Here is an 18,442-nt window from a genome sequence, read left to right as displayed (position 1 = left end):
TCCAGAGTTGAGTGAGACGCGTTTATGTTGCAGCACGCAGCGCCATACTCAGGCAAGGCCTCCCACCCCCTGCAAAACCTCTGGGTATAGAGCGGCATATAAATTCAATAAATAATAACGATAAAACGAAACAGGGAAGGTAATATTACTACTAAACTGCATCGCCGGACTGTCGTGCCGATTACCTAAAAGTGATGTTATGTATGGCGCTCTAGAGCGCCCCATAAACACTTAAGAATTAGGATGGAGAAGTCAGAAAAAATTAGATTTTGCAAAATCTAAATGAAAATATACTTGCGACATGCCCAGACATTGTTTGCGAGGCACAAATACTGCCTCTACCCAGGAAATATCTAGGCATTAACTCCAAACAAAGTAAAGTGTCTTTAATAATCAAATCCATTCAGCTGTTCTATGAACAGCAGGGATTTCCAGAGTCTGAGCAGATGAAGGAGTGACTTGAACACAGAACAAGGCAGAATTCTTACTAGGACAAATTAACCCTTGACAGTGCCCGCCCGCCCGCCCCCCTAAAAAAAAACCCTGCCCGGTTATTTTCTTCTTCTAAGAGAGGCCGTCAGGAGTCCTTCCCAAGGGAGCCCCTGCCCCACCGTTGGAAACATGTTTTCTTTTCCCTTTAAAAAATGTTTCTTAAAATATGCTTTAAAAAGCCGAGAATGAAAGAAACACTCGGAAATGTACTCCGTTGCGACCTGCGGGATCGTTCTCTTCTGAGTCACATTCTTCAATATGCTCTTTAGGAGATAACGTTAAATAAAGAGTGCCAAAATGCCCCGGGAGAAAGACCAGCCAAATATTTCTGTGACCATTTCAGAGATAATTTTGCCTTTGGCCAGAGGCAAGAGATTAAGAGGCTTTTTTAATAAAAACAACAACCAGATACCGACAAGAAAAGCATATTTCCATGCATTACTGGCTGAAGAGTCAAAACTTTCCCAAGTTTTTCCTCTGCAAGGCTGCTGTTGAGAAAGGAGAGATTTAAGGTGGAAGAGGCTATATTCTTGATGGTTAATAGTTTAGAAGAAGAAAATGAATGACTGGAGGGTGGAATTTTGCCATTTCTTATGCTGGCTGCGGCTGATTGGAGGAGCCATGATCCAAAATATTTGAGAAGCAGAAGGCCAGGGAAGGCTGCCCTAATGCAATAGCCCAGCCCACTTTTGCCACAAGCACCGCCTCCACAGCATGATGTCATCACCACCACCCACGCTCTGGTGTCATGCTCTGATGTCATCACCACCACCACACAGGGAAAGGTGGCTTCTGTTTATTACAAAGTCGCAACCGGTAATTGAAGATTGAGCAACAGGAAAGTAAATGTAATCCGTTTGTTAGAAGGTCGGTGTTTCGATCAATCAATAGTTTAAATCACTAGTTTGGTACTTGGCACCAGTGCAAGCACAGCTCCCCTTCACACTTTTCACAGAATGAATATGTTGGAAATATGTCAACTGTATGAAGAGGCTCAAAGTTAAACCCTGATTTGAGGACCAAACTCACATTGCGTAAGGTCTCAAGATGCTGATTCGAACCCCAATAACTGCTTTTCTGGATCAGATCAAGACCCATACCAGACCAGTATCCTGCCACCAACAGTGGTCAGCTGTTGACATACTCAAAATGTCTCTTTTTCCCCTTCCTTGCCTCTGGTCCTGCCTTCTGTCTCCCACCCTGCAAACTGCCTCCATTCTCTTTTTCCTTGGCTCCCCTCAGCTTTGTACATCAGCAAAGACTTCAGCAAATGACTATCGGGGTGGGTGGGGCGAAAGTCAGCCGTCATAGAATCACAAAGCTGGAAGGGACATCAAAGGACACCTATTCCAACCCCCTGCAATGCAGAAATCTCAACTAAAGCATTCATGAGAGGTGGCCATCCAAACTCTGCTTAGAAACCACGGTTCACAATCTGTTTCAGGGGAAGTTAACACACCTCTGCAGGAAAGACAGGACTGCTGACCCATGAGGAAGATCAAAAGGAGACGGAGAAAGATACCAAAAACAGCCCAGCAGCGACAGAGAGGAAAATTACAGCAGGGTGCAAGACTGGAAGAAGTAAGAAATACTGAAAGCCCTATTGCTTGAACCACAACACAGAGAGACAACAACAGAGACAAGGATGCCCGAGGCGAATGTTTGGGATATACACAACCCTAACATTTGATTTCCTGTGGTTGCTTTCAAAAATCCGGCTTGAGGTTCCATCGTGGTCAGTGTTGAACCCTGGAAACTTAGCTTATTACACTAAAAAGATACCTGACAACTGAGTGTCAGCCACCTTCTGATTGGCATCCGTTTGTCTCGGGAGGCAACAGAGGAGTTCGCCTTTGGGGGTAAAATCAACCTGTTGGAACTTGCAGCGCCTGCTGCGGCTGTAGAGACCGATACAGGAGAGACATGTTTTGTTGCAGCTGGGGCAGGCGAAGGCGTCTGGTTGTGTTGCTGCAGGTGCACCAGGGAATTTATTCTTTCTGCACTCCTCCTTGCGGTCATTCCTCCTCCGGTCACTGCTGTGGGTGCCCGACTTGACTCTCTGCTTCCAGGCACCGCGCAAGGAATTCCCACATGGCTGATGTTGCCAGTCATGTTGTCGTATTTGCAGACGTCTTTGAAACGCAGATTCAGTCTGCCAACGGGCCTGGGCCTGAAGCCAGCTCCCCATAAGAGCTTGGGAGAGCACTGGGGACTCTGTCCTGCCATGTGTTGCTCCTGGCGGTTCTAATTTGCCCACAACTCACTTCCATAAAGTCGCATGCTCAACATGTAAACCTGGTAGACCTTCATCTTGGAATTGGACGTTGGCATCTCATTCTCCCATGCCCTTTTGGAGATGTGAGCCGTTTGCTGTCTTGCTAATCTGCTTGTCCAACTCAGCATCCAGGGAGAGGCTGATGGTGGAACCCAGGAAGAGAAAATCATCTACCACCTCAAGCATGTGGTCACCAATGCTGTTGCGTGGAAGGCTGGAGATGTCCTGACCCAGGATGTTGGTCTTTGTCAGGCTGGTGGTGGGGCCAGATTCTCTGCAGGCTTGGGCAAAACACCTTCTGTATTTCAAAATTCACATGCATCTGCTTAGCCCAAACCAGAGGAACTCGTAGCTTCCTGGGAAAGGAGGCAACATCAACCTCAGAAGCTAGTGGTTTGATCAAAACGCTTGAAAATACCCGTCAATGTCTGCACGCCTGCTTCTCTGCCATTTAGTATCCCATGTTAGATCTACATTAGGGGTGGCCAACATGATGCTCTTCAATATCTTGTTGGACTACAACTCCCATCATCCCCAACCATTGGCCACACTGGATGATGGGAGTTGGGAGCCCAGCGTTGCTCTGGCTCTGGCTACCGTAGGACCACCAGAAAGCCAGTGTGGTGTAGTGGTTAAGAGTGGTGGACTTGTAATCTGGTGAACCGGGTTCGCTTCCCTGCTCCTCCACATGCAGCTGCTGTGTGACCTTGGGCTAGTCACACTTCTTTGAAGTATCTCAGCCCCACTCACCTCACACAGTGTTTGTTGTGGGGGAGGAAGGGAAAAGGGGAATGTTAGCGGCTTTGAAACTCCTTAGGCTACTGATAAAGCGGGATATCAAATCCAAACTCTTCTTCTTCTCCTCCAGAAGAAAAAGCACAAGCGAATTAAATACTGTACATGCAAAAACAAGCCTGTCCACCTGAAGGAAAGCAAATCACAGACACAAAGGAAAGAAAACCACTTTCCCACAAAAATCCCCAGCCAAATTCCAACCACATTTCCCATTCTCAGCCCTGGGGGAAAGTAAAAACAGACCCTAGTAAAGGTAAAGGGACCCCTGACCATTAGGTCCAGTCGTGACCGACTCTGGGGTTGCGGCGCTCATCTTGCATTATTGGCCGAGGGAGCTGGCGTACCGCTTCCAGGTCATGTGGCCAGCATGACTAAGCCGCTTCTGGCGAACCAGAGCAGCGCACGGAAACACCGTTTAACTTCCCGCTGCAGCCTACCTATTTATCTCCTTGCACTTTGACGTGCTTTCGAACTGCTAGGATGGCAGGAGCTGGGACCGAGCAACGGGAGCTCACCCTGTCGCGGGGATTCGAACCGCCGACCTTCTGATCGGCAAGCCCTAGGCTCAGTGGTTTAACCCACAGTGCCACCTGTGTCCCAAAAAACAGACCCTACCTTTGGCTAAAACATAAAAAATAACATTCCTCTACACCTATGAATATAGAAACCTGCAAATTAAGGAGGGACTTTCCTTTGAGGAAGCAGAGTCTACTCCAGAAAAGCTGAAGGCGTAACAAATTAATCTTTAAAAGGGCTACAGGGCTCTGGGTTTGTTTCGCTGTCACATATTAACATGGCCATCCCTTTGGAAAACAAAATGACGACGCAGGATCGGTGCAGTGACCCATCTTCAACGAAGCGCCCTCCCTAGCTGCCTAAACAGTTTGGGTGGTATTTGACTAAGTTTTTAGAATTCAGAATAGTCCCATTGAAATGAATGAACAAGTTAGGTCCATTGATTTCAATGGGTCTTCTCTGAATACAAGTTAGCTGAATACCACCCTTTGTTTTTAAAGGTTTGCAGAAAACTGGAAAGGAACAGCTGTTGCAGGGAAATACAGTTTTCCATGTAGGAATTCCTCAGATTTTTAGCACTGGACAGAAAGAGTGTCTCAAAACCCAAAAGAATTACGGGCAAAGGAAAAGATAAGAAACAAACTAAGAAAAGTCTAAGGAAAATCAGAGATGAAATGTACCTCGTTTGAACCGGCTTGAGACTCATAATGTCAGGGTCAATGGTTCGAGTCCCACCTTGGTCAAAAGATTCTTGCATTGCAGGGGGGTTGGACTCGATGACCCTCGCGGTCCCTTCCAACTCTACAATTCTGTGAAAAGGAAATAATTGTGCATGTGTTGTGTGTCGGTGTGCGACAGAGAGAGAGGGGGGAGAGAGAGAGAGGGGTTTGTTGGTTCCAAGAAATGTCAAAACGCTGGCCAAGAATACACCACAAATGTTATTTAAAGAAGAAGGGGAAAGTTCAGGAGGCTTAGCTCCAGCTGGTAGCAATTTCTAAGTAACTATTTTTTAACTTGAGCAAAAGGGGCGTAAGGGAGGAGAGGCAGCCGAGAGGCTTTAAGTCGGCTCACGTCCCAGGATATAATTTTTAGGTTTTCAGTGGGGGATTGGGAGACTCCCTGGTTAAAAAGGCAACACGGCAACAACTTGAGGTTTCCACATGGGGTGCATGTCTGGGATTTCTGCCAGGGCGAAACGGCTGCCTGGAACAGAGCTAATAATATCTAATCCTCAATCATCCCAAGATGCTACGTTATGTTCCCACTGGTCGATGCCAAGACCCAGATCCTATTCTCTCCCCGAGAGGGAAGCAAGATGAGAGATTCACAGTGTGGTTTCGCAAAAAGCAGTGCCGGCAAGAACTGAGGGAAACGACGGAAGACGGCCAAAGGAAGAGCTTCTTCACTCAGTGTCCAGTTAAACGAATTTCCGGAACCCAAAAGCCACACAGAATGAAAAATACGACTTGAGATCTGCCTGGCCTCCAAATGGCAACTAAGTGTTCCGTGTTGGCGACTGTAAGCCTGGTTTAAAGAGCTGTTTGGCACCTAGCTGAGTTTCTAACACTGCTTCCAAACACACTTGGCCTGCGTGTGGTCCTTCTCCCCCCCCCCCCCCCGGCTTCTGCCTTTACCACTCATGATCAGGAGGAGAGACTATGTAGCCAGGACAGAAAAGTTACCCATTTATCAGCTGGCCAATTTGGAAACAGCGCTGTAAAAGTTGCAACACCGCCTGGCTGCACTGACGAAATGCAAATAGCGAGGGAGAGAGAGAAGGAGGGAGGGGACGTATTGACCAATGTCCTGCGCAGGGCATGACCGTCTCCACCCCAAACCTCCGAATGACAGATTCACGAAGAGGCTATCTCCAGGGCAACTCTGGCCCTGTTGGAAGCAGGGCTTCTTGCATCATGCCTTGCCTTTGCATTCCTCCACCTCCAACACCCCCCAAAATGCACGCACAGCAAACCCAACAGCTGCTCAATTTAAGGCAACAGTCACGCAGTGCATTTAAAGCACTATGATGTCACTATAATAATGATAACAACAATAATAATTTATTCGTTATACCCTGCCCATCTGGCTGGGTTTCCCCAGCCACTCTGGGCTGTTCCCAACAGAATATTAAAAACACGATACAAGATCCAACATTAAAAACTTCCCTAAACAGGGCTGCCTTCAGATGTCTTCTGAAAGTCAGATAGTCGTTTCTTTCCTTGACATCTGGTGGGAGGGCATTCCACAGGGTGGGTGGCACTACCGAGAAGGCCTTCTGCCTGGTTCCCTGTAGCTTCGCTTCTCGCAGGGAGGGAACCGCCAGAAGGCCCTCAGTGCTGGACCTCAATGTCCGGGCTGAACGATGGGGGTGGAGATGCTCCTTCAGGTATATTGGACCGAGGCCGTTTAGGGCTTTAAAGGTCAACACCAACACTTTGAATGGTGCTCGGAATCATACTGGGAGCTAATGTAGGTCTTTCAGTACCGGTGTTATATGGTCTTGGCAGCAGAGAAGCGAAGTTACTGGGAACCAGGCAGAAGGCCTTCTCAGTAGTGGCACCCGCTCTGTGGAACGCCCTTCCATCAGATGTCAAAGAAATAAACAACTATCTGACATTTAGAAGATATCAGAAGGTAGCCCTGTTTAGGGAAGTTTTTAATGACTAATGTCTTAATGTATTTTTAATCTTTTGTTGGAAGCCGCCCAGAGTGGTTGGGGAAACCCAGGCAGATGGGCAGGGTATAAATAAATAAATAAATTGTTGTTGTTGTTGTCCAAATGCAGTTGTAAAAGGCAGCTTTTGGAATGTAGGTCTAGCTGGAAAAGCCTTTTTATAAAAAGTATACAGGAGTCACCAAAATAAAGGAAATGTTTATGCTCTGCAGGATATTTGTGTCATGAATTTTGTTGGAAAGTTACAAACAGCTCTTAATTAATCATAAATAAATAAAAAATACTGAGTAAGATATGGAACAGAGCCAAGCTTCAGGCTTCACTGCCTCTTTTTTTGGCACATAAGGATTAGACATTTTGGAAAGCTATTTCCACGCTGAGAGGTGCAATCCTAGACCCACTTCTATGGGAGTAAGCCCCACTGAATTCAGTAAGACTTAACTTCTGAGCAGACAAAGTTAGGGGTGTGTTGCACAGTTGGCCCACGAACCACCCAGAACCTGAAACATACTTCAGAATCGGTCAGAAAGCAGGATTTGAAGCCACGGTCTGCCATTACCGAGGGTAAACGTTCCATCTGCCCAGGAAAAGGTATTTAATCATGCATTCTAGCTTTGCAATGTGGAGCGGAATCAACAAACTTGAAGGTTTCACTTTCCCATTTCTTTGTTTTCTGGCGATTGGTGGGAAAGGAAGAGATCAAAAAGTCAAAAACGAAGAGATCAAAAAGTCATATCCAGTGTTTTGCTTTCATTTATCGCAGGCCTGCTGGGGAACGGCACCGCATGTCAGGACTGACATGAATACTCAATACCGGGCAAGGAAAACGTGCCACTTGCTCTGCGCGATCAGCAGAAGGTCACCACTCTTGCAAGCTGGGGGCTTACATAACTTGCAATTTCCTTGGTACACCCTCTTCAGTGTGGGAGGAACCAAACAAATTAATTGGGGTCTCTGCGTACAAAGGGATGGGAGTATTGATTTTAAACTGCTAGAATCACTTCTGCTCATCCTTGGAACTGACAGGAGATTATATAACATACAGGAAGACGAATGATACCAAGAAGACTTATTGTTCTTTCTACAGGGTCAGCAGTGTATGGGGGAACGGTATGCAGTAACCTCATCCGAGAGAGAGGGACAGGTCTCTGTCCTCAAAAGACTCTGCAGTCTAAAAATGGCCTGGTTTATTAAACAATGGCTTGGTGTTATGCGAAAACTCTCCCCAGTGGCTGAACTAGGAGCATTGGCTTCTTTTAACTATGGCGTGGCGTCATGTGCACACACAGCATCCTTCCTTAACTATGCTCTCTTGACTACAAAGGCATGAGCAGCTAGAAAACAAAACAAAACTTTGGAGAAGGTAAGCCATGGTTTATTTGATCATCTGTAGGACAATTGGTGGTTTACGTGATGGTCTGTTAAACAAACCATGGATTAGTGTTACAGTCAAACCTCGGTTCCTGAACGCCTCTGTTTTGGAACGTTGCAGCTCCTGAATGCCGAAAACCCGGAAGCAAAAGCCGAATGTCCAACGTGGCTTCCATTTGAGCGCAGGAAGCTCCTGCAGCCAATCAGAAGCCATGCCTCAGTTGTCAAACATTTCGGAAGCCGAACGGGCTTCTACAACGTTTGACAACCGAGGTTTGACTGTATGTGTTAAGCAGGCCAACATGCTAGACCGGGGTGTCTCAAACTTGGGTCTGTTTTTGGACTACAACTCCCATCATCCCTGACCACTGGTCCTGCTAGCTAGGGATGATGGGAGTTGTAGTCCAAAAACAGCTGGAGATCCAAGTTTGGGAAACCCCTGGGTGAGACAACAAGGAGAGGGGAAAATAAATGCCGCAAGGATTGAATGTACACAAATGCATGCTTTTTATTCTGATTATAGTTGGGAGCAAGGATGAAATGGTTGTGCCAGGGATGGGGAGGTAGTGACCTTCCACAAAATCTTGGGACTCCGACACCCATCAGGGAATTGTAGCGTGGCAACACCTGGAGAACCTCTGGGTTATGCCACTCACTGACTACACAGGAAAGGTGGATACTGTTGAGGGAACTAAAATAAGAGAGAGAGATGGTCCCCCAAGCAAGCAAAACTGACCCACAATCCAAAAATTAACTCCTCTTTTCAAGGAACTAGATCAGGCATCCCCAAACTTTGGCCCTCCAGATGTTTTGGGCTACAATTCCCATCTTCCCCGACCACCGGTCCTGTTAGCTAGGGATCATGGGAGTTGTAGGCCAAAACATCTGGAGGGCTGCAGTTTGGGGATGCCTGAACTAGATTATGTTCCATAATCTTGTGGCATCAGCCCTCGCTTGCCTGAGATGGCATCTGAGCAGCTGTTGCCTCTAATGTAGAATGCAAAGAAAGGAAAAAGCGAAGAGCGAAAGAGGAAACCTCTAAGCATTGTGCCCATTACAGCGAAGGAAGCCCACTTGTGTCCCCAGAGGTGTGTTGCGATTCTGAGGAACTGCCAGAAAGAACACCGAACGCTTTGTGACGCAAGGAAGACGGCTTCCTGGCAACCCTGCTTTGTTTCAAATAGGAAGTCCCTAACTCTTATGGTAGGGCAGATACGCATGAAGAATGCGTGGGGAACGTCCGGTGCAATTTAAGAAGCGGCTGTTGACTTTCAGAGGTCAGGGGCGAGATGCCAGCACCTTCCAGAGCATTTTGCCGTGACTAAACAAAGCCCAAGAGAATTACGCAGGTGGCAACAATACACAATGGCAAACACAGCACAGCACAGATGACGAAGAATCGACACAAGGCGCAGAATCTTTCCTGAGTGCAGAACTTGACCAGGGATGGCTAATCGATGTCCCTTCAGGTGTTTGAAACCAGGTCTTCCCTCGAAGGCCATGATAATCGGTACGGATGGCACGCTTATTTAATATACGGAAAAGTAATTACGCAAGACGAAATTAATTCGTTCCGCCAGTCGTTTCGTATTGCGGTTTCCCATAGGATTTAAAACAAACAAACAAAAAATAGGCAAAAAAATCGTCTTGCGAAGCACGGCCATAGAAAATTTCGTCCTGCGAGTCACCAAAAAAAATCGCAAAACGCTTTCATCTTGCGAATGTTTCGTTGCGCGAGGCATCACTGTACAAGATATGGACTAAATAGTAAGGAACACTAGAACAAAAATACCCCTTTGGACATCACCTACAGAAGCCATGGCAGTAAAAAAAAGAAATATGAAAGGAGAGTGGCCTACGTACCAATTAATTTTAGAAGCAGATAGGGACAAACCAACTCTGAAAAAATATGATGAAATTAAAAAGCTAATACACTAAACAGTTGTGCTAACAGCAGACAGTGGAATGAGTCTCGCTTGCACAATAGGGCTTCCATTTTCTTCTCCCCTGTGCCCCCTCAAATTACCTCTGGGGGTTGTCAGGAGAACCCCCAGAGGAACAGGGGGAAATAGTTCTACAGTGGTACCTCTGGTTAAGAGCTTAATTTGTTTAACGGAGGTCCGTTCTTGACCTGAAACTCTTCTTAACCTGAAGCAGCACTTTAGCTAATGGGGCCTCCCGCTGCCGCCGTGCCGCAGGAGCACAATTTCTGTTGTCATCCTGAAGCAAAGTTCTTAACCCGAGGTACTATTTCTGGGTTAGCGGTGTTTGTAACCTGAAGCGTTTGTAACCTGAAGCGTCCGTAACCCGAGGAACCACTGTATAAGGTGAGCAGAGATTCTCGCACTGGTGGCCCCATCTCCTTCGTGCAACTTTCAATTCCATCCCTGGCATATATCCTGCATCAGCCTCTGCAACCTGGTGCAATCCAGATGTTTTGGACCACGGCTCCCACCAGAACTGTGCTGGATGCGGCTGAAAGGAATTGCAGTCTACAACATCTGGAGGGCACCGGGTTGTGGAAGGCTGGTGCTCCCTCAACAGTGTTTAAATGTCACCAGAAATTTGAAACGATGGAAGGAAGTATGGCATTGTCTGCACCAGCTGCAAGATTTAGCAACTAACATGCCGGAGAATTTAAAAAAGGTCAAGACATTGCGTGCATCCGCAGTCAAGGAGAAGCGCAAGCGTTTGAAACACAGGCTGCAGATGCCTTACAACAGGCCATCTCTAAAATAAAAAAAAAATACAGCACCCCAAACATTATTGCAGAGCTGCTTTTACCATGGCCAAAATCTCACAAAACTGCAGAGGAGGAGGTAATCATCTGCTTTGTGGACTGCACTGCCTGGAGAAGAATCACATGATGGATTGTGGCGCCATACAAAAAATAGTTTTTTGCAAATAGAAAATGAGCATGCAAGGCCACACATATATCACCGCAGGGAAGTGGCTGGCGCTATGGTCTAAACCACTGAGCCCCTTGGGCTTGCCGATCGGAAAGTCGGCAGTTCGAATCCCCGCGATGGGGTGAGCTCCCGTTGCTCTGTCCCAGCTCCTGCCAACCTAGCCGTTGGAAAGCACGTCAGTGCAAGTAGATAAATAGGTTTCCATCATGGTGTTCTGTTGTGTCAGAAGTGGTTTAGTCCTGCTGGCCGCATGACCCAGAAAGCTGTCTGTGGACAAACGGCGGCTCCCCCAGCCTGAAAAGTGAGATGAGTGCCGCACCCAGGGTGGATTTGATTTAAATCATGATTTAAATCACTAGTCAGTAAGACTTGATTTAAATCTTTTTTCTTTTTTTTAAAGACTTGTTCTTGTTGGTATAATCTTAATATATACATTTAAGGTTTCATTTTTGGAATAATAAATTTTCAGAGTAGTTTTTACAGTTATATCAAAAATTACTGGTTTGGTTATACTTTTAGAAATACATAGACAGATAATTATGAAATTATTGTGAGGTTTAACAAGCTAACTACAGTATATTTGGATAACTTTTCTGCTGTACTTTATTGGAAGGAGAAAAACGATCATTTCCTTAATAACAATTTAAACAATTTATTTAACTAAAGCAATAACATTATAGCATATGTATCCATGTTTGTTAACTGATGTGGTTAAACGTTGTTGTTGTTTTTTTAATAAAAAAACAGACTGAGTTTTAGCACACATGAAAAACTTTTTAAAAATCCTTATTTCCTGATGAATAGCCTTTGGACTATAATGTAACTTAAATAGAAAACTATCTTTAGAAAGATTTTTCCTCCAAAAGCTTTTTATTTTAAAAAGTCTGATTTTTTTTAAAAATCTGATTTAAACTTTTAAAAATCCATTTTTTAATTTCTATTTAAAAAAAACCAAAAAAACAAAAACATTGTTTTTTATCCACCCTGGCCGCACCCCAAAGTCAAATTTGATTGGACTTAACCATCCAGGGGTCCTTTACCTATACCATTCTGTTTAGATAAACAGTGTTGTTGGAATATATGCTATTCTCATAATCTTGATTTTATTTACTGTACCTATTATTTAAACCATTAGCATTATCTCTTTGGCCTTCTCTTTTGTTGTAATAACAGTTTGGCAGACTTGTACTTTGATTTGACGGGAATAATGAGAAGATGACGGACAGAAATAAACGCCACTGAAAAAACGTCTTGCTGCAAGTCTTGGCATCTCCCAGCTTCCAGGCTGACAACACTCAATGAGGACAAAAAATAAGGGGTAGCCCTCGGAGTCAATTAGTGATCGCTCTCCAGTGACAAGCCCAGCCCTGGCCCTCGCGCTGCTGTGTGTATTTCAGAAAACGAGCGCATCAAAAAATGAATAAGCACCGAGTTCTAAGAGGGAGAGCGCCGACTGAATTATTACTCTCCGGCGCTGAAGGTCTCGAGTTACATGGAAGGTTCTGGGACACAGCCAGCCTTTATATTTTCAGAAACGGGGATCAGTCATTGCTTCTTGGTCCAAGAATTCTAGGTGCAACCTGATATTTGCAGCATCGGCCAGAGGCCTAATTCTGCCTGCAGTCTCCATCTTGGAGCCGAGTCTACACGGAGACTGCAATGTCCAGTCTAATTTTTGCACTTTTCTTTTTTCTTTTTAACGTTGTGCTTAATATTTTATTTTCTCATATAACCTCCTGAAGGTCCATCTACTGTAGAACAGTTATTTACTGTAACGGTCAAACTTTAGAGTGGAACCCTGTTATAGTTGAGATTCCTGCATTGCAGGGGGTTGGACTAGAGCCAGTGTGGTGTAGTGGTTAAAAGCAGTAGACTCGTAATCTGGTGGACCGGGTTCGCTTCCCCGCACCTCCACATGCAGCTGCTGGGTGACCTTGGGCTAGTCACACTTCTCTGAAGTCTCTCAGCCCCACTCACCTCACAGAGTGTTTGTTGTGGAGGAGGAAGGGAAAGGAGAATGTTAGCCGCTTTGAGACTCCTTAGGGTAGTGATAAAGTGGGATATCAAATCCAAACTCCTCCTCCTCCTCCTCTTCTTCTTTGGGTTCCTTCCCAACTCCACAATTCTATGATTCTGTGATTCTGTTCTGTGACTTTTTGCTTGGACAGGTGTTGCCCAACCATGGATTTGGCAGTTTTCTTTTATGAACAAGCTTAGCTACAAGCTTAGAACAAGACAGTGTTCTTGAAGCTACGAACATGAGTCTGACCAAACTGCGGGAGGCAGTGGAAGACAGGACTGCCTGGCGTGCTCTGGTCCATGGGGTCACGAAGAGTCGGACACGACTAAACGACTAAACAACAACAAAAGCTACTTTTATTATAGATATACCGGTATATAAAATAAAAGAGTTGCCTTGAATCACAGAAGCATCTCAGCTCCAGCAAGACTGACGTATTTGACATTGTAAACCGAACTCGTGGAACAAGCTTGCTAAAAATACTGTCATGGTAGCTATTGTTGGCAGGGCTACAGATGACTTTGCACAAGCCTGTCTACAAAAGAGAACACTGCATGTTTGAAAACGTGACTCCTTCATTGTTACGTATCATTTCGAAAACCTCACACACCACATGCCTAGAAAATCCTGGGCAGCAGGAATGCTTTTGCTTCCTCTGCCAATGAGAAACACCTATCTGCACAGTCAGAGCCAAGATCATGACACTCAGAATAAAAATCAAACAAGACAGGCAGGTTTGAAAAAACCCCACCCCCATTCACTAGCCAGCAAGATTCTGCATTTTGATGGGGAAGTTTAGGAGAGTAGACACAATCTCCACAATAATCTTTGCTTTTACACGTTCACGCCCTAGGCAGCTCTGGGCATCAGGGCAGCCTTTGCCATCCTGGAGATGTTTCTGGCTACAACTCCTGCTGGCTGGTGGGAATTACAACGCAAAACATTTCAAGGGCGCCAGGTGAGATCAGTGGTAAACACAGGAAGTTGTCTTACTCCATAGAAGACCAATGGCCCAACTATTTCTGCACTGGCTATGCCAGGGATGGTTCAACATGGCACCCTCCAGATCGTTTGGAGCTACAACTTCCTTAATCTGTGACTGCTTGTCATGCTGGCTGGGTGTGTGTGTGTGTGTGAGATGGGATGTAATGGACTTGTTGGATGCAGAGGAGTGGTGCCCCCCCATCCTGCTGCAACTAACTCCCTTCCCCACTTCTCTCCCAGACCCAGCAGAGACATGAAAAGGGCAGAGGAGAGGTTGTCTGCATGCAGGCGTGGTCTCCGATTGCTTGGGGGAAAACCCTGGCGAGGAGGGGATGGCTGTGAGCAGGTGTCTGGAATTTCAGTCTCGGCAACTGATTTTCATGGAGGAAGACCACTGGGAATGAGCCGCTCTGCTCCTTAGGGCTGATGCTCAGCCAAATTGGGGAGATAATGTTTTTGCTAATAACTCCAAAAGCAGAGGCAGAAGCCAAAGCAGGAGAGGGGCATGGGGGAGGCCAAAGGTGGTGAAGAGGCACAGCTGTCTCTCCATCCTGGCACGACAAGCTCTCCTCTTCCCCTGGTTTCCAAGAACCCAGATAGGCATGAAATGGGAGCAGCAAAAGCTCTACCTCTCTTTTAAATCAGAACCAGTGAGGGCAGTGAAGGTTTCCTGCTTGGCAAGGGGTTGGACTGGATGGCCCTTGTGATCTCTTCCAACTCTATGATTCTATGGTCCTGCGTGAGTGTCTGGAGGTGGCAGCAATACGACATGTAAACTTTACAAGCAAACAAAAGTGCGCCCCCCCTTCTTTAAGGCTTGCAACTCTCTGTCCTTCCCTTAAAGAGCCTGTGCTCCATTTGCGCAATTCAGTGACAACATATGCTTGCTTCCTGTGAAGTTGCAAAAGAGAAGAGTTTGCAGCTTGCAGCCCATGTTGCATCCAGGAAGAATGGAGGGTTTACCACACAGCCTGGCTTCCAAACCCTTTCCAAAGCAAAACCCTGGGCAGGATTCACATTCACGGCACCGGAGGGCTTCGCATCCTTCCGCAGCGTACAACTGAATAGGTGGAAGGTACCATTACAATTTGCTATTTTCCGCTCACCGGTTGAGGGTGGGGGAACCGGCTGACCGCCAGCGAGCAGAATTTGCACGGCGGGCTTTTTTTCTGCATGGGCACTACTGCACTGTCATATTTGACAAGGGAGGGGGCGAGGGGACTATGATAATCTCCGCAATTTTCTAAGCATTTTAAGCCATTAAGCCCTTGATCTCATTATAAGGAATTAGAGGCCTTCATTCTTCTGCCAGCATTTTATTTTTTTTAAAAAAGAGGACTTTGCAGCCAAAAAGCAAAACAACACACACACCCTGCTAGCCTGCCACACACAAATGTTCCCATGATCAACTGCGCCAAAAGGATCCTACTGTGTAACAATCCACAGCTAAAGAATTATCCTGTCGTCACCCTGCAGGGCTCCTTCCAGGGGACGTTGGACTCCAGTGTCCACCAGTCCCTACTGGTGGCTGGAGACAACAGGAACATACGAAGTGGTCTTAATACTAACTTGCTGCGCTGTATGTACTGACTCGCAGGGAAATTTCAGACAGGCTTCTCGCTTAACTTTGCACCTGGGGGGGGGGGCTGCAGTAGTCTGTGGGAGGCTGCAATAATCTCTGTCTGGATGTTTATACACTGGTACCTTGGTTCTCAAACTTAATCCATTCCGGGAGTCCGTTCGACTCCTGGAACCATTCGAAAACCAAGATGCGGCTTCTAATTGGCTGCAGGAGCTTCTTGCACTCAATTGGAAGCCGCAGAAGCCACGTGAGATGTTCGGCTTCCGAAAAATGTTCACAAACCAGAACACTCACTTCCAGGTTTGCGGCGTTCAGGAGCCAATTTGTTTGGAAGCCAAGCCGTTCGACAACCAAGGTACCACTGTATATGGAACAGGAGATGTTGTGGACAAAAGATCATTGTGAAATGTGTGTGTAGACCTCAGGCAACGCACAGACGCTGCGACTGCTTATTTTGAGGAAATCAGATGCGACCCAAGACCCAAGCAGCAGTTAGGGCAGTGAATGACCTACTGCACTGTTTTGAAATTACTGGCATGCAACAAACACACACTGGAATATAGCTTCTGGGACCCTCATGCAGCTGCCTGGTTTAAATAAATGAGGAAGGCAGGGGAAGAAGAGGAGATGCGCAAGCATGCGCCCAAGGTGAATTCCTGCCATAGTATGGGGTAGCTTGAGAACCTCACCAGCGTCACAGAGGAGAGTTCTTAGGAGAAAACATGCCAGCAGAACGTCCTTGGCGCCTGGCAATACAGCAGGGACTCGGCATTCCTTGACGATCCGGTTGCAAGTCTACAGCCCGAAGGCACCCAGGTCTGGGATCTTGGTCAGTGCCTGGGTGGGAGGCCACCCAAGATCTTCCATGCATGCTGTCTCGAGTGGTATGGGAGAAGAGGCAGGAGAGAGTCGCAATTAAATGATTCAGGGTTTTCAGCCCCAACGAAAACGGGATTTTGCTTCACTCGCAGATCCGCAAGCTCAGCAGGGCTTAAGAAGGGCCCTGCTGCATCAGACCCAAGTACCCCGTAAACAAAGTATCCTGCTTCGCACCGTGGGCAAAGAGATGCTGTTGGGAAGCCCCCGAGCAAGGCATGAAGGAAACAGCTCTCTGCCACAGGTGTTCTCCAGTGCCTGGCATTCTTTCTGACGGTGGAGGTCCCAGGTAGCCGTCGTGCCATCAGATCCAGGGAATTCAGAAATCATTCAAAGGTGGCAGCAATACAAACACCCTGGGAAGCTCTGCTGGGCTGTCTTCCCCGAGCACCCTTCATTCTGAGAAGGGACTTTTAATGATGCGGCTAGCCTAGGGTTTTTACAAACTCTGCCCACTGCATGGGGAATTTCTTCCACAGCTCCAGTCTCCCGCTCCCTAGCTTGATCTTCAACTCGCCTTAATGCCTTCTACAGGTACCAGGGACACACACACTGAATTGAATGCACACAGAAGAGACTGGCTGGTGCATCTCTGCATGAGTTCCTGCCCTGGGTTTGCCTTGTTCTAAGCAGCAGGGATATCCACATCAGTGATTCGTGCGGAAATCTGGAGGCACCGCAGTTCTGTGGAACAGCATGGATGTGGCATGCTGAGAGCTCCAGGTTCGTTCCCCGACACCCCCAGTTAAAAGAGACCTGGTGGCCGATGTTGGAAAGAGTTCTCTGCCTGAGGCTTTGGACAGCCGCTGCCATTCATCGGAGACTAAGACTGGGCAGCTGCATACTTCTTTCCTAAGACAGAGGATGCTCTCATCCAAGGGCAGGCCAAGAGTTACACACTTTAAAAATAAAACAACTTTTGGCTGCAAGGAGTGATGTTTTCATCCAGCCAGTGGTGGCAGAGGATTGTGCTTCAGCTATCAGATGTTTTGGGAACAGCTGCTTTATAAGCCATCAAGACATAAAGCACAAGAGGATAGATAAAAGACTTAGGGCGTTCACGGAAAACAGCTCATAGCAAGCACTTTCCCACTTCCAAGTTATCTCTCTCAGCAGTTAATTCCAAAAAGAGCCTTGAAAGAGCCTTGTCTGCATGCGTCCAGATTTCTCTCTCAGTACCGTTACACATGAGTGGAGCAGGAGTACCGAAACAAACAAATTGCAACCGTGCTTTGCAGGTGCAACACTGCGGCTCCGAGGAGCTGCCATCATCAAAGCACCAAGTTCTGCCGTGCAATTTAACTACCACTGCACTTGAATCGCTTTACAGAGTTTTGCTCCAATCTTCACTTGAATTCATCCCCAAGTTTGCAAGTCTCGATAGGAGGTTCTAGGCCAACCACAAAGATTCAATATAGAAGTATTCATTCAGTTCCAGCTCAGAAGGACCTCAGCCAAAAACAGTTTTGGCTTCAAAAATCAGGAGAGTTTAGTGTGGCTCTGGATGACTGGGTGGGAAAAAAAACCATGCATTTTTTTGAAAAGTGCTACAATAAAGTCAGCAATAGTTGTATGTCCCTTACCAACCCACACTTCCAGTGTTTGAAATTAGCCGGGCACCAAGCTACACCTGGCTTTCGATCACTTTCGACAAAGTGAAGAAGATGGGTGGGTGCCAGGAGGGTGCCTGACATCTCCACGATCTGGGGATCCTGGGATCGAGACTGTTTTCACACACTAACACCCCATCCTGTAAAATTCTATCCGTTATATTTTATCTGCACAATCAGAATGAATTTCTGGAGCCAAATTGCTTTTTCTGTGCAGCCTGAGCAGGAGGAGACAACAATGGTATAGTTAATTGTTGTAGCTCATCTACGACAATTGCCCCACTGCCCTGCTCACAGTTGTGATGAATATTCTTATGTTATGAATGATCTGTGTCACC

General features: G+C 46.5%; 1 protein-coding gene across 9 annotated transcripts in view; it reads right to left on the bottom strand.

The window, feature by feature from the left end:
* Positions 1-18,442, bottom strand: part of RNF24 (ring finger protein 24) — a 67,960-nt gene that overhangs the window by 26,952 nt on the left and 22,566 nt on the right. The window contains exon 2 of one of the 9 annotated variants that reach the window (XM_035103049.3): positions 4,759-4,887. The exons of 7 other annotated variants lie outside the window; for them this stretch is intronic. In XM_035103049.3, coding sequence (XP_034958940.1) covers positions 4,759-4,835 — 77 coding nt within the window. In that variant the 5' untranslated portion in view covers positions 4,836-4,887. Of the gene's footprint in view, positions 1-4,758; positions 8,441-18,442 lie in introns of those variants that run through there. One more of the 9 variants, XM_060278355.2, reaches the window with a different exon arrangement.

This window comes from Zootoca vivipara, chromosome Z1 (assembly GCF_965207765.1).
Source record: "Zootoca vivipara chromosome Z1, rZooViv2.hap1.1, whole genome shotgun sequence".
Taxonomy (NCBI): Eukaryota; Metazoa; Chordata; class Lepidosauria; order Squamata; family Lacertidae; genus Zootoca; species Zootoca vivipara.
This window is presented reverse-complemented; position numbering and strand designations above follow the sequence as displayed.